The sequence below is a fragment of the Eublepharis macularius genome, chromosome 4 (genome assembly GCF_028583425.1).
Source record: "Eublepharis macularius isolate TG4126 chromosome 4, MPM_Emac_v1.0, whole genome shotgun sequence".
NCBI classification, from domain to species: Eukaryota; Metazoa; Chordata; class Lepidosauria; order Squamata; family Eublepharidae; genus Eublepharis; species Eublepharis macularius.
The window spans coordinates 156,886,134-156,902,886 of NC_072793.1; the positions used below are offsets into that span (position 1 = coordinate 156,886,134).

The 16,753-nt window shown below is 44.7% G+C and overlaps 1 protein-coding gene across 8 annotated transcripts in view; it reads right to left on the reverse strand.

Annotated features, from left to right (window-relative positions):
- Positions 1-15,934, reverse strand: part of ATAT1 (alpha tubulin acetyltransferase 1) — a 30,464-nt gene extending 14,530 nt beyond the window's left edge. For all 8 annotated transcript variants that reach the window (XR_008596852.1, XR_008596851.1, XR_008596850.1 and 5 more), the window contains exons 1-9: positions 15,656-15,934; positions 12,069-12,129; positions 10,836-10,927; positions 10,120-10,180; positions 9,121-9,234; positions 7,991-8,092; positions 4,419-4,464; positions 2,724-2,795; positions 1,476-1,695 (exon numbers count right to left, since the gene is read on the reverse strand). Coding sequence is in view for 4 of the 8 variants with exons in the window: in XM_054976843.1 (XP_054832818.1) it covers positions 1,476-1,695; positions 2,724-2,795; positions 4,419-4,464; positions 7,991-8,092; positions 9,121-9,234; positions 10,120-10,180; positions 10,836-10,927; positions 12,069-12,129; positions 15,656-15,765 (878 nt within the window). In the remaining 4 variants the exon portion in view is untranslated. The remainder of the gene's footprint in view (positions 1-1,475; positions 1,696-2,723; positions 2,796-4,418; positions 4,465-7,990; positions 8,093-9,120; positions 9,235-10,119; positions 10,181-10,835; positions 10,928-12,068; positions 12,130-15,655) is intronic.
- Between the last annotated feature and the right edge of the window lie 819 nt (positions 15,935-16,753).

Below are 16,753 nucleotides of genomic sequence, written 5' to 3' on the forward strand. Positions count from 1 at the left end.
ACAAATATCAACAGAACCCTCCACTGCTCCACACAGGAAAAATGTTGGGAACCAAAAGGAGCTACATGAAGATGCGACTCCTGGCTGTCTCAAGCATTCCACCTGTGTGAACCCTGGGCCAAGATAATCAGCACCCCTCCCCAGCAGTCATTGTAATCACCTTCTGTATTTCCCACACCTCTTTTATAAAGCATAAAGGTGATGTCAATGAGCACAACTATGTCCCTCCTCTAGATTTGTAAGTGCCACATTTCCTTCCTCTCTGACAGCTGAATTTACTCCTTTCTATCCCATCTTCCTCAGACATGACTATGTTCCCCCCCAATCATCTGTTCTGCTGCTCTGGTCGCCTATCGTCAAAGCCAGGCCATTTTTGACATCATGCCCAAGATGTCCAAGCACACCATGGTTGTAAGGCAGCCACAGGACACACCGACACCAGCTTCTAGGCTGATGTCGCAACCATGAAATGGCTGCCCTTCTTCCCGGGACTTAATGGACTGGCCAACCAAAGAGCAGCTACTTGTAACTGTGAAAAAGAAGAGCAAAGAGGGGCATCAACTGACTGCTTACAGCCCACTGCAAGATCAGAACCAGAGCTGAAATGTCCTGTTTGTCCAATGGACAGACTCAGCTCAACTATGTGTTTGCTATGCATTGTCAAGAATTCTAGGGTCAGAGACCAGCTTCAACCAAGTAATTTCTGGATGTACTGCTGGATTTAGGATGGCACACTATTGGGTAGGAGAGTGGCACGCCATTCAGGATCATGGGTGGTGAAAGCTGCCCTTATGTATTAACTGAGCTCTCCGCTGATGCCAGCCAGCCTTGTAATCTCCAGACCAGAGGCTAACATCCCAGGATTCCCACGAGTCTCACGGATAACGCCTTCTAGATATGCATGCCCCGTGTCTAGGCCACAGTTGGCAGTGCTGTGGGACAGAATGGAGCTTTTGAGAGCAGAAGTCATTTCCCCCTTGAGGATCCATTTAACGAAAACTATAAAAGCGAGATGTGAATCCTTAAGGCTGCGATATATGCTTAAGAATAGGCAAGGCAACACTTGTTGAACACTCTGGAGCAAGAGAAAATATAAGCAACATTTTTAGAGGTTTGAGAGGATGGGGAATCGCTTTCCTGCACTGCTTCCTGTCCCTCCCCTAATCCTAGCAAACCTAGAATACATGGAAAATATTTGGCAAATATGCTCAACTGTCATTTATACAGATTATAGAATTTGGTTCTTCTGCAGAATTTCAGTAACTTTTAGGCACACACAAATTCTGCCACTAGCCTCCAACATGCAAGACAAGATACTGTAGTCCACAGATATTTGGAACCTGCCAACTTCCCACACTCATGATCCTTCAAGATCAGGCATCTGGTAACTTCCCAAGATGGACCAATGCATAATGGAAGCATTCATTCCCATGCACTGCAGGGCTCCAGGATGTCTCCACCGTGTCCATACGTACCTGGTTCTCCGCCTCTGTGAAGCGGGGTCACCGGGCTCTCCATTCATCAGGAGGTGAGCAGTCGAATGCGGGGGGCAGAGGCGCAAGTTCTTCATCAGCTCCTGCTCATTGAGGTATGGTTTGAGGCAGCCCCGCACTGGAGAGTTCCCCACACTGCTAGAGCGGGTCAGCGAGTGAGACTGGTTAAACGGCCAGGGTGGTTCAACTTCTTCCTTGAGGACTACAAGGTGGAGGAAGAGACCAAAGAGAATCAGTCCTCCAGTGCCTAGACTCAACAAAGCGTGTTGCAGGGGAAAGTTGCCTGTTGTATTCATTCAAGCGCAGCCTGATCCTGGGTCCCTTAAAAATATATACTTGTCCCTACAACTGTCCTCTGCCTTTCAGTTTACTTACTGATAGTCCAAGGACAAGAGGAGGAATATACTTGGAAGTCTCAAACTGGGGATCCTGTCGCTTCTTAGAGATTTACATTTCATTTAACAAAGCAATCATTTAACCTATCAAGATTTTATTGTGTAAATATCAATGGCCTCGCAATTCATTTAGCCACATGTATATCTCTAATACTGATTTTTGTTAAGAAAAATTAACACATTAACATTATCCATTATCCATAACACATTAACATTAGTCTTGTGCACAGGCACCTAATAGCAGGGCCAGCCTTGGAAAACATACTCTTGCTCTGCAAACACAGACTGTCCCAGAATGCACAGGTTACTTTTTGCTACTTGTCCAAGCGCTGGAAATGTTTGAATGTTCACAGCAATACAGAAATAGTAAATTAATTGTTAACATTTAAAAGTAGAATGTTTTAGATCCCTACAGCTTGTTGCCCAGCTACATGAGAGAGTATGCTTTGCCTTCTAAAACTATCAACTCAATTCCTCCAAACCTGGGCAGTCTACTAGATGAAGGAGTAGAATTCTTAGCATTCTGACAAAGGCAAGATGTCATTTCTCATTATCCTCAGTGTGTTATTTAAATCAGACAGCCACTCTGTGGGAGCAAACTGGAATGAGTACCATGGAAATTAGAAGCAACTCTGTCTCATGAAGTAATCCATCCCTCCCAATACAAGTAGATCAAACTAGATCCTGCACCACTATCTCTCCAGCAAGAAAATGACTTCTTTTCCCTGCCTTTACAAGCAGTCCTCTCATGTGGAGACAGGTTAGCCATAGCTGCCTTTAAGAGGGAATTGCCCACTTCTCAATCTAAAACAAGCATCAGTTAGGAATCTCTTACACTCTCGATCTGACAGGGAGTAAGGCTTTATCTCTTCCTCCGGTCGTTTTGGAGGCAACTTCCTTGCTGCAGCTACAAAGAGAGAAGGAGAGAGAGAGGGAGATGGGGAGAGAGAGAATGCTTAAAAGATCCCAGTACAAAAGGATGCCTGCAGAGATATTTTGGTATTAGATTTTCTGGACACACAACAGTCAAGCCATGAGGAACAGCCATTCTAAACTGCATGGATAAAACAAACAGGACAAACCCTGAGGGGTGGTAATTTATGAATTACTTCAGAAGAGAAACAGAGAGAAATGCCAAACTGGAGATATGTAGAAATCATTGTTTTGAACTCCCGTTTGGAGTGCTCAACACTTCTAAAACATCAATAGGATTCTATGTAGGTTTACGTAATTTTTAATGAATGGCAGCACTGGCACAGTAAGATTAGCAAAGAACTCCCTTTTTGCCTGAGAAAGATCTCTGTGAAGCCTAGAAGTCTGCTATCTTAACTCCTCCAACACAGCTGATTCACTAAGACCACGATAACAATGACCCTTCTAACAAACAGGCACGTCAACTGTGCCCACTTAGTCAAACTCCCCCTTGGAAATCCAGCCTGTTTTTGGACTCCAAGAAAAGCCATTTATTGTCTGCGGACTCATTACAAATGCAGCAGATTCAAGTTCAGGTTCTGACCTTTAAAACCTTTCATGGCCCAGGTCCCATATATCAAAGAAGGCTCTGTTCCTGTGAGCCAACTATAGTGTGGCACCAACCACACAGCCTGTGCTTTCTACTACTGTGGCTCCCACTTTGTGGAACAGGCTCCTTGAGGCGGCGGGGGACCTCTTTAGACATGTTCAGGAAATGCTACAAGACCATTTTTATTTGCCAGGGTTTTTAATGCAATATAAACTGCAGACATTTTTTCTGTGCGGGGAGGATTATTGGAGGTTTTATTTTGTATGTTTTAAATTGTGATATTCTTGACTGGTTTTGCAAACCACACTGATCCACTAATACAGGTGGGAGATAAACGTTTTAATAAAAATAAATGTCATCTCTTTGTTTAGTCCAGAGTGGGAAACTAAATAAACAGGTTTAATTCCATTCTCTATAAATGGCAAATGTTAGGGCTAGGTGGATACCATGCAAGAACAGGAATGTGACATCAAAGCTGCTCAGGGTTCAGTTCAGCAAATGTCTAGACCTCAACACAACAACAAAAACTGGGCAAGGTTACTACAAGTTACTGGAAGTCTTAGAAGATGGATCAGCTTCCATAACATGTGTGTATTCTGGCTCCCCTTCTTCCCTCAATAGGTTTGGTGCAGTGGTTAAGAGCGTGGGACTCTAATCTGGAGAGCTGGGTTTGATTCCCCACTCCTCCACTTGAAGCCAGCTGGGTGACCTTGGGAGCTCTCTCAGCCCCACCCACCTCACAGTGTGATTACTGTTGTGGGGATAATAATGACATATTTTGTAAACCACTCTGAGTGGGCATGAAGTTGTCCTGAAGGGAGGTATATAAATCGAATGTTGTTGTTGTTATTATCTTTAACAAACAGACCAGCCTGTTGAAAATATCATTTCTAGCCCATTCTACCATGTCTTTAAACAAGATTTCTCTATGCCGAAAGCATCCCACAAAGAATTGCACAACTTTCTGCAAATATAAAGCCATGACGAAGTCACATGTCACAGACTCACCATGCCTGTGGCTGAAAAAGCCCTGGAAAATCACAAAGTTGTTCACCTGAAAGAGAAAAAAGATAAAACAGCTCTCCAAGCTATTCCTAGCTTCCTGTGAAACACAAACATTTTACGGTTCTTAAACCCAGTCATGGTTGCAATGAAGTGCAAGCAAAGCGATTCACCGGTACGGGAAACACATCCACCATACCCCTCAATAGTAGAGGTAATAACATCTTGTCTATTTCACAGAGCATCTGCTGATTTGCTTAAGCCCCTTCAAATGAGAAGAAATACAAGGAATTGGAGCTCAGTGGCAGCATCCAGGCTGGGCATGCACAAGATTCCAGGTCCAATCCCCAGCATTTTCAATCAAAGAAGCTCTTGTAAAATGTAAGGGCGTACAGTTTAGATCTGGGGAAAAGCTGAATTTTTGCTGATCTGGTTAAATCTGGCTTTCCCAAATCAAATCAGAGAATTCAGGATCTGATCTGAGAATGTAGATCCAGACACCTGGATCTACATTCAGGATCTGATCTGAGAATGTAGATCCAGACACCTGGATAAATCCAGGTAAATCCAGCAAATGTGGCTTCAGCCTCTGGCTGGCTTCTTCCACTTTTTTTCCCAAGGAGTGGGAGGGATGGGGGAATGAGGCAGAAGCAGGAGGGTGGGGGAGTGAGACAGGGAGGGGGGGAGTGAGTGGCCAATCTGTGCAGGAGCTCTCCTTACCTGCCTGGCTTCTGTGTGTGGCACTGATTCAGTTGGACTAAGTTGCAACAGTGTCCCTTGCCTGATTCAGTTTGGTTTGGGTGGAATTCTCTCTTTTGACATAATTCTCTGGTTTGAAGTTGATCCCCATGATTCACTTTGGTTCTGTTGTGCCATGTATGCCTTTGGCCACTGGCAGCCTTACCCCTGTGTGTTTCTGCCAGAGAGCCTGCTTGTAACTGTTTTCCCCCATAGGAAACAATGGAGAGTGGCTAGAGGCACCTTATTCTGATCTGTCCTAACTGGATCAGAGTATCTTTTCTGGATTTCAGGAATCCTGGGGAGGGGGGGGATTCCTGAAACCCAGAACTGGATTTCTCAGTTGTTGTTGTTTTTATCATCAGACTAGAATCTCGGAGATCTATATTCATATGATTTCTAGCCTGGTTCCGAGATGACCTTGGTCACCGTAGTCTTATTCAATCTACTCTAGCTTCTGCTTCTCGGCCCAATTCGATGTGCTGGTATTGACCTTTAAAGCCTGATGTGGCATGAGGCCACTGGGCCAGCATACCTCAAGGGCTGTCTTTTCCCATATGAACCCATTCCCTCTGGTCATCTTCAGAGGCCCTGCTTTGGGGGCTCCACCATCAGAGGTTAGATGGATGGTAGACCAAGGAAGAGCCTTCTTGGTCATGTCACTGAAACTCTGGAACTCCCTCCCTGGGAAGATATGTCTGCCTCTATAGTTGCCTTCCACCAGTGGGTAAAGACTTTGTTTGTTTGTTTGGCATTCCCTCACGAATTTCTATTAGTCCTCCCCTCTCTCCCTCCCTCCCCCTCCCCCTTGCCTTCCCCTCCCAACCTAATCTTCCTCCCAGGGTTCTGGTGAAGATAAAATGGCAGAGAACCATGAATGCTACCCTCGGCTCCTAAAGCCACCAGACTGACTGAAAGTGCCAAGCTAGGTAGATTGTAAGGCAGCTCCTCTAACAGGATCAGTCAAGCCAGCTCAGCATCTTGCTTCAAACAGCTACATATTAATCCATCATAATACACCTCTTTAAATCGGAGATAATCGACTAAAGACACTGTGCTATTTATGTCTTTAGATACTGATACCCTGCTTGTCTAGCCAATGGAGTCCCAAAGTGGCTTACAACATCATTTGCCCTCCTCCATTTTATCATCACAACTATCCTTTTCAGCTAGTTATCCCTCCTTCTGTTAGATTTGCTACCCATCTAACTATGATCTGGTTCACACAGTGAGCATTGGGGTTTTTTAACCTCGCTTTCCAACAAATAATACTGACCTCTCTGAAGTGTGTATTCACATGGAGACACGCAGCGAATGAATAGTGTGAGCAAGGACATAACAATGAATGATCAAATTCCAGTAAGTGTTTCAAGGAGTTAGAGAGAAAATATGATTATGGTTCAATGTTACCTAGAAAATGTGTGTCCCAATGTGCTATTTTAAAGAAACCTTTCCAAACAATGCTTCTTCTGGACGTATTTCTTCTTTTGGTCATCTATAATTGTAGCTTAGTTAACAAAGCTACAGGATAGGAGTATTGGAGATTTCCAAAAACCAGCAATACCTGTTCTAGCTAAAGTCAACAGATCATTAGCTCAAGCCTATTTTTTAAAAAAAAATGTCCTTCAAATAGCCCAAAAGTACCTCTTTTGGAACATAAACTACATTTCAACTTGTTTGCTCTTTGGTTATCTCCAGAACCTGTTGTCCAAATGTATCAATGGCTGTAACAAGTCAAAAACATAATCAAAAAGTCAATGTTTGGTGAAGGACATCACCAACAAGGATAATCTAATAAATGATATATACATCTTTCAACAACAAAGGAGTAAGGTAACAATGAAACGGAATCTTATAAAAGTTTCCTTTAATATTCTTTTTAAGCAGTCTCGAGGTCCCCAACATATTTTGAGCACAAGCTTTTCTCCAGGAAAAAAGGCTAGAGATAATCCGCCACAAGTTATAAAGAACTTCACAACCTTCTGCATACTCCTCCAAGATACTTTGACTTACTACCATGAATTTCCAGCGATCACAACTGTGATTGCCCAAATCCTGAAAAGTTTCTTTGTGTGCATGCATACCAGAAAAGGCCAGGGCCTGCTCCCGTGGTCCAAGACTGTGCAATTCCACTCAGTGGGTTGGATCCAGACTACATTTTCTGCTCACACAAGGTACTTCAGTTAGTTGCTCAGAATATTCCTGCCTCCACCACCACCACCACCTACACACTGCAGTCCACTGGTCTCCGTAAAATGCCACTCTTGGCGAGGGCAGGGGACCCTCAGGAACAGCATGAGAGGCAAATCGAGGATCCGCCACAGGAAGAGGGAATCGGTAAAAATTCTCCCACCCTTTCCGTTCACAGAAAATTTAGTCTGGACCCAGCCCAGTGTGATAACACCACCCAGAACTTTTGGTACAGTTGATGGCCAAGCAAATAGTCTGAAGACACAAGTCACAGTTCTGAGGCTGAAATTTAGCAGGGCCTGGCCCCATGCACTGTCTGTATGAGAACTTCTTTAGACAAGAAAAGTCCTAAATTTATTTTAGAGTATTTACAACTGCACTTCTCCAGAAAATCTATTTGAGACAGCGCTTCCACTTTATCGTACATTGCCTACACATCCCCCATTAAGGTCCCTAGAAGAGCTATTTCCAGTCCCTCCAGACCACTAGAGATAAGAAAATCCACTCTCCAATATACAGGGTATCTCATTAGCTGTCCAGAGGTAGTCATTGCTAGATTTTTTCCCTTGGTTTGCTTTACATGAGAAGCAGCCCAAATGACAAACTGCCAAAGCACAGGAGGCCACCCCACCATGGAGGTAATGACTCACCTGGGGGATTGTGTCACAGAGGTTGTAGTGTTTCCGTAGGAAGCACAGGAGTTTCTCTGAGGGGCGGTCTATAGCCAACTGGTGGGGTTCCACTCGCTCACGCTAAAGAAGAAAAAAAAGAAAAGAAAGGAAGGTAGAGACAGAGAGAAAAGCCTTGGCCTCTACTGTTTATTTGTTGGTTCACCAGAGCAACTGGTTGGCCTCAGTATGAAACAGGATTTTGGATTAGGTGAAGCAATGGACTGCTCCAGCAGGGCTCACCTTCTGTTCATCAAGAGGAGACCCCCAACTCATGGGAGGAGACTGTCACTACTGCATCCAGTATAAGGACAGTGACAAATTTCTACAAGCCGCACACATGAACACAAGTGAAGTTGCCTAATACTGAATCAGACCATTGGTCCATCAAGGTCAGTATTGTCTGCTCAAACTGGCAGTGGCCCTCAGGGGCCTTGACAGAGGTTTTTCACATTACCTTCTACTTGATTATTTCATGTGGCAATATTAGGGACTGAGTCCAGGATCTTCTCGATACAAAGCAGGAGCTTTATCCTTGAGCCATAGCCTCTCTTGTCAATTGGCTACACACTCCCCAACTTGAAAAGGAACAAGTAGCAAACTGGTCTGTTTCTAGCCATCAGCCACGCCCTTTCTCTTGTACTAATGAAGGTGTGGCTGCTTGGGGCCTTGGCACAGCAGAGGCATCTCTACAGGCTGTGCAGCAACCCGTCCAAGAGAAATGCAGCAGAGTACAAGAGTTGTTGCAAGCCCCATCCATACCAGTCAGGCCAAATGAATAAACTCACTGTAGAGCGATCCCCATTGGTCCTGTACAACTACAGCACCATGAGCAGAACAGTTCTGGGACTCTATCGTTAATTAGAGGCCTCTGTCAGATGGGATGAATTCATGCTCAGGGCATCATTTCCTTTGGAGAACACTCTGAGGAGCTGACTTGCTTCACGCCCCATTTCGTACTGACCCTGTTTGGAGCCCAGAAGAAAATCTTTCCACCCATCTGCTACTGACCCACCCCCACAAGAATTTTTGACTTTCATCCAGTTGCGAGATCATATTGGAGGATGACTCCTGGGACTTAACTGCCCTGGGACAAGACCAAAAAGCAACACCTGCAGCATATAGTGGAAGAGCTCCTTGCCATAGCCGTGCCTCTGGAGAGATTCATGAATGTAGAAGTCCAAGACGCATAGTGGTTCCACTTCATTGTGAGCACCGCGACGGTCCTGAAAAAAAGAGAGGACACATGATAGACTTGTATTTGTGTGTAAAACCAAACATGGAAAAAACAAGATGCACACATCTTTCTATCTAAAAGTGAATGGGTAGCTTGAATTTCTGAGCCTCCTATAAAACCATGAATGGTCCCATTTTTATCCCATACTTCCATTATGGAACTCAGTGCAACATATATGTTTCTCCGGTGGTGTGGTCGTTAGAATGTTGGCCTAGGATCTGGGAGATTCATGTTCAAATCCCCACACTGCTATAAAGCTTGGGGCAGTCACACACTCTTTCTTCCAGCCTAACCTACCTCACAGAATTGTTGTGAGGCTAAAAAGGAAAGCAATGTGTCTCATACTGAATTCCTTGGGGGAAATGGCAAGGTAGATAGCTGGCAAGGTCTGAGAGCCTTCCCACCCCCAGTTCCAATCCATAGCTCTTCTGCCTATTCCACACACTTGTTAAGCACAATTCTACCCCAAGCATACGTTACTGTGGAAGGAACCCTTAGCATGCTCTTAAAGATCTACTTTTCAATAAACTAGGCCTTTGGTGTTGTTGGGGGTTTTTTTTGGCCTAGCATACACACACACTTCACAACCACTGTGGAGGAGGAGCCAGACAGGCAAATTTTCTTCAATGCCATATAAGCCTTCACACAGCTTCTTGAATATCAAGGGCTCCTCTTTGGGAAACTACTATCCTGACTGCTGAACTGATTCCAAGATCGCTGCTGGAGACAGACAGCCATGTCAGTTTAGTATCTTGGATGGAGGTGCTCAGGCAAGGCTGGACATATGGCCTCCACTCTAAGAGGGTGACATCCTCAACCAAGCACAGAGGCAGCATCTCTCCCCACAAGGGCAACTGTGTCCCAAGTAACTCACCAGAACAAAGAGTTTCTTGTATCCGACCTTCAGGAAGCCAATCACGACCCCCTTCCCAGTTCTGGAAGGAAGAAAAAAACCAAAATGTCAAACAAGTGACCTATTCAGCCCAGAGAGCTCTACAAGCACTTACAGAAAACCCATTCGCTGAGAAAAACCTGCATATTCAGGCCCAGTAATTTCAGAGGTTAATAAAATTTATGCCTGACTGAGACCAGGAGCCCAGCCTAGGAGTTTGTTCTAGAACACAGATGACAGAGGGAAAGAGACATGAAAATGATTGGGCTAGCAATGTAGGGAGGGACAAAAATTTTGCTCCCTAGAAGTCCTATCGGTCTTTCAGACTTTGGCCATTTCCACACACGTTGAATAATGCACTTTCAATGCACTTTCGCAATCCTTTAGAAGTGGATTTTTTGTTCCACACATGGAAAATCAGTTTCAAATGTTCACTAAAGAGTATTGAAAGTGGATTATCTAACGTGTGTGGAAGTAGCCTTTATCTCACATGTCCCAGTGTCTCACCACCACAAGGCCTAGACATTTCTTAGGAATAATAAATCTTGACTACTGCACAGGCTACCAAGTTCTCCAGAATCACTTAAATGGTAACTGTGTCCACTGGTCAAGCAGCAATCTAGGCCAGCAGTGTTCCCCCTTGCTGGACCTAAAGACATCCCCCATAAAAATGCAAGCCCTCCTGTAGTCACACTCACGTTTTTACTTCACTGTCCTTCAGTATATAGAGAACGTGGCGGTTGGTTTGCATCCGTGAGGCACTGGTAATTGGTGTTGACAGATTCTGGGCCTAAAACCAGAAAGAGGCCAGCAGGAAAAACTATTGTCTGAACTGGAATTTGTACTCCCTGAGGGGGCATCCTTACTCTTACTTTTTATACCTTTTGGAGCTGGTGTAGTATAGAGGTTAAGAGCTGTACTTTGCTGATTCAGATCTTACTACTGCCATGAACTTACCAGGCGGCCTTGGGTAAGCCACTCCTCTCAGCCCCAGCTCCCAAGCTGTATTGTGGAGATATGTATTGTGGGGATGATTACACTGCTCTGCTCTGGACTCTGTCCAGAAGAGCAGTATACAAACAAATTGTTATTATTATTGAAAAGTATCACATATCCATCCCATCATCCGACACGAAAGGTACAACCATAAACCCAAAATAAAATTGCCTGTTTGCTTGCTGTTTGTAACTTGAAGAGCAAGGAAATTTTGTCAAACATCTAGCAGACCATAAAATACAGCTTATGGTTATTTTAACAAGTAACATATTAGACAGAAGACCCTTCCTTACATAGTCACGTCTCTGACACAACGACGGGGCCTAGACATTTCTTTCACTGGCCTGAAATTTCACTGTGGAATACCAAGGCAACATCATTTTCCAAACTAGAATCTCGTGTATTTTTTATATAGCCAACCCTAGTCCTAAAGCTCAAGCTGGATTGTCTTCAGTTTTTCTCTCCTTCCAATAAGTTTGTGATCACCACTGTTATTCTTTTCTCACTCCTGTGTGCTCACAGATGAGCTGGGATTACAACTCAGACCTCCAAGACACAAATCCAGCATTAACTAGAGAACTGAAAAATCCACCTACCGCCCCATTCAATTGCCTGAGACTGATGGAGCTCCACTAGGAACAGAAGTTTCCCTTGCCAAGAATGGTCACAGAACACCTCAGGTTCAGTCTCTGGTTATCTCTGTTTAAATGGATCTCAAACAGCAGGGCTCAGAAAGGCCTTGTAGCTAAAATATTGAAGTGTGGCTGTCAGTCATAGTAGATAATCCTGGGCTAAATGCATCTACTCATCAGGCTCGTTATAAAGGAGCTTCCCATGTCTAACAGACAGCAGCAGTGGCTCCTGATGTTTCACCTCCTACTTTCCCAGAAAATTCAATCTGCCTCTTGCACTTATAAAACCAAATCTTCACTTACCTTGGCAGAGGCCTTGCCCATCTCATCTATGATCGTCATGAGCTGCTGCTGCAGATCGACTCTAGACATAAGAAGACAGAAGCCACCAAAATGAAATCCCAATGGAAACATGCAGTTGGAGTTTAACTGAGCCCTGGGGAAAATCTGATGCTTTGCGGGCATCCGGATATCGGCACGTGGCCCAATCCTGAGCATGGTTACACAGAATTAGGCCTCCCGATACCTTCTGAATTTATTCCCAAGTAAGTGTACTAAAGACTGACAGTACACTTCCAACTACCAGAGCCTACTCTTATCCCAGAAGTTAAGACAAAGAAAGTTCATCACTCAGTAGTAGAATGCATGCTCTCCATGTATAAAGCACGGCACAGTGGTTAGAGTGTCAGGCTAGGCCAGGGGTCTCCAACCTTTTTGAGCCTACAGGCACCTTTGGAATGTTTGATAGGGGTTAGTGCCATCACCTATTCCTCCAGGGGCTGCAGCAGCTATTTCAGTCATGGAAAACCCCTTAATTGGAATGAGGGCAGCCAATAACAACTTTCCCTGCTTTCTGAAAAGCTTGGAGTGGGGGGCCAAAGAGTACCAAAGTGTGGGCCAAACTCTGGACTAGGATCTGGGAAGTTCAAGGTCCTGCTTAACCCTGATGCTCACCAGATGATTCTGGTCAGTCAGACTCTCTCAGCCTAACTTACCTGACAGGGGTGTTGCAAGAATAAAATGAGGGGCAGGAGAACCACTCTGAGCTCCTTGGAAGAAAAATGGGAAGAAAACTAAGATTGTGAAAGCAAGGGTTATCTGAAAGCAGCAAGTATGTAGTTGTTGGGCACGGCACTGTGTTTTATCAACTACAGCTCTTCTTGCATAAAGGAAATTGGAGATCTCTCTAGGACAAAGAGTAGGAGAGCAAAAGCAACGTATGCACATACATCTTTTGCCTAAAGAAAACAAAAGAGAGGCACTACATACAGGGCCACAACATCTTCCTTTCAGTGACACACAATAAAAGCAGTACTCCTAAGTGTGAAAGAAACATATATACTTAGGCATACATAAGAGGAGTCAACTGAAGCAAAAAATGCAAAGAATTATTTCAAGGAGTTGTGAAAGTGGTTATGGAGCAAGTAGACCCTTCCTTCCACCCCACTCTGCTACATCATGTGAGTCCTTAAGAGAATGTTTGCTGGAAGAGCACTTCCAAGATGCGCTCTCTGCTTTAAATACTAGATGCCACCTCTTCAAGCAATGGGCTCAGGATTCCTATCTCCCAGCTTCCCCACATCATTTATGTTTTGCTCTCACCAAGGTTCAGGGACAGAAGCTAGGAATTCTGACCCACACTTCTTTCCCTCTGACAAGTAATTCCCTCCCAGAACAGTAAAATCGAGAAGCTGATGCCTTAGTCACATGGGACAACCAGATGACCTTCATTACTCCCAGCAGTGGTAAAGCCACAATGTCACAGCCTTGGGGCAAACAGAGATCACGGTTGCTGGAGCTGACTGAGCACATTACAGCAAACAGCTACATAAAGCTGAAATAAAATGTTACAAATTTTAAAGGTGCCTAACGCTTTAAACTAAACACTGGAAACTAAAGAGGTCCAAGTATGACCAGTACAAGGATGAGGGATTGATTATATGGGATCAGTTTCACCAATAGGGCCAAGCAAATTCCAAAAGAACAGGCGTTACTCACTGAGATGATAGCAATATAAATTGCTACTATTCATAATGAACTATTTCTTTTAGCACTTTCTGATGGTCTTTCCAACTATGTTCTAAGTAATCATAGGGTACCTCTGAACCATTGATGAGAAAATTGGTAATTTATTTACTTCATTTATACCTTGTCTTTCTTCCCAAAAAGGACCTAAAGGGGCTTACATTGTTCTCCTTTCCTCCATTTTATCCTCGCAACACCCTTGTGAGGTAGAGTAGGCTGAAAAGTAGGTGACTATCCCAAGGATGCCCAGTAAGCTTCCATGGCAGAATGGGGATTTGAACCAGGGCCTCCTAGATCCTAGTGTGGCACTTTAACCCAGACTACTAAAGTCGGCTTGTTCATCATTTCTCTGAGCCCTGCAACCCACACCCACAAGGAGAACACTGGCTGTACATTAATCCCTGTTAATAGAGACCAACTGTGACACCAGTGGAGCATACAAGCATCTGCATAAACTAAACTAATTATGTTCCAAGAATCACTGCAGTGCATGAGGTTTGAATGACAGATTTGATAAGCAACTCAGTGCAGAAAGGGTTCCTTGAAAGTGGGAAAATGGTGGTGTGTGTGTGTGGCTGCTGTCAACAGCGACAGCTTCTGCTACAGAAATACACCAATATTTGATATGCTGTTTGTGTATGTTACGTGCCATCAAGTCGCCTCTGAACTATGCTGACCTTATGAATGAAAGATCTCCAAAACGTCCTATCATTTGGTATGCTACATCTGATGAATTGGGCTCAATAAATATGTTAAGTCTTTACCGTGCTCTCCCCACATTTTGATTTCTGCTATAAGGGAATATTACATATCTCATATGTTAAGTTACTGGGCAAGAAGTTTACACTGTATAGCATTATAGGACTGCTATACAGACAAGAGATAAAATTATTATCTATTATGACCTGTGAAAAATGACCAGGATTGCAAGTTTCATTTGATTTTGAACATAACTCCCAACAATGGCACTCTTGAGAGGCAAATGACAGCAACAGAAGATGAGGTGCTCAATCTAATTAATTGAAGGGTCTGTCCAGCTTTCCCAGGGCTATCCAGTGCCTTAAAGACAAGCTGGATTTGTACGTTATTTTTTTTAACCTCATTCTTCCAGCAATGAATTCAAGGTGGCATACACAGAAACAGCTCCCTCTTCACAATGGTCTTATGAGGTTAGTTAGGCTGAGAGATTATCTGGTACAAAACTACCCAGGGAGCTATATGACTAAGTGGAGATTTGAACCCAGGGCAACCCAGTCTTAATCAAACATGCCCCAGCCACCAGGTTGGAGCAGGGACAGACATAAACAGTAATACAGAAAATGTCCCAAATAAATAAAACATCTTTCATGACGATAATTCTAGATGATAGCGGTGTTAGTTGGTACCAGCAAAATAAAACAGGAGTCCAGGAGGACTTGTGAGAGTCACAAAATTTATTCCCCCATGAGTGGGAGCTTATTTCATCAGATGCGCACTTGACAGTTTATGTAGGAATAAACGTGTTGAGTCTCTCAAGTGCCACACAACTCGGGTTTTACTTTGTTAAAGAAACAGACACAGCCTAGCCCGTGCATTACAGGAGCTACATCATACGCCCCAGTTGGGAAATAACTGTTCTCCAGCACGCTCTGCTCCTGACAGGGGTCACCAGCACTAAAGGCGAGAGCTCAGGACAAGGGATACGGCTATGCAGCATGCGCACACGCCTAGGCACGAGACAACTGTTCTCCCATCACGCTTGGGGACAATAGGCAAGGAGGCAACTATTGTCCATCACGCGCTGGCTGGGAGAATACCAAGCCAATGATGCCGGGCCATCGGCCGATGGGAGGCGGGCCGCAAGCCCAGGCCGTTACCATGGTTACCTGTGGGTCGTAGCAGACCCGGGGCCCCTTCGCCCGGAGGGTTGCAAGTGCTGATCCACAGTCGTGATCCGCTCCCCAAACAACGCGTTCACATCGAAAAGGAACTCCATGATCCCGGCATCCGGGTCCTTTGTTTTCCCACCCCCGTCGCGTGGACTTCCGCCTAGCAACGGAGGGGCGTGACTCCGAGAAACAAGCCGCTTCCTCGGGCGCTCGGCCCCTCCTTTGGCAACGAGACCCGCTTTCTGCCGCGTTGCCAGGCGAGGCCTAGCAGCCTAATGGCTCCCGGGAACCCTACCCAAGTCAGCTGCTAGACTGGAGCGCGCAGTGGGGCGTGGCAGTAAGGTTGCCAACTCTGGAATGGGAAATTCCTGAAGATTTAGGGGGTGGAGCCAGGGAGGGGAGCCCAGCTGGGTGTGACGCCAAAGAGCCCACCTTCCAAGCAGCCATTTTTTCCAGAGAAGTTGATGTTGTCTGGAGACCAGTTATAATTTGGAGGTTGGCAGCCACCGTGACTCACGCCTTAACCCAGATTGGGAGACTCCAGTTAAAGCTGAAGACTTTGTTTACTATCGTGGACCCATTTTCCTAAACGTGTACTCTGTATTCAGTAGGGCTTACTGAACTAAAGGTAGGGGTGCACCCACCTCAGAGGGGCTTACTTCTATGTAAACATGTTTAGAGGTTGTGCCCCCAAACTACAAGCTGCCCACAACTTCTCTATTATGTTGATGCTTCTTATCCACTGCAGAATATTAAAGCGCTGTGGCCCCTCAAATAATAACAGCGCTCTTCCTGTGCAAATATTTCTACGGCCTGTTTGAGAAAGCATTGCAGCAACATGGAACTTGACAGCACACTTCATCATTCTCCACCCCTGGTATTATAAAAATTCTTTTTGTTTGGTTTAGGAAATACTCCACAGCAGAGAGTAGAGGTAGAGATCAAATTTAGATTTGGAAAATCCAACCTTATATCATGCACATTTGTTCAGACTATTATCAACAGGGCATGCTCCAAGGTCACTATGTTCAGGACTGCAAGCCACTTAGCGCACTGCTGTGTTTGATTAAATGTTTGCATAGGACTGCAGTATCA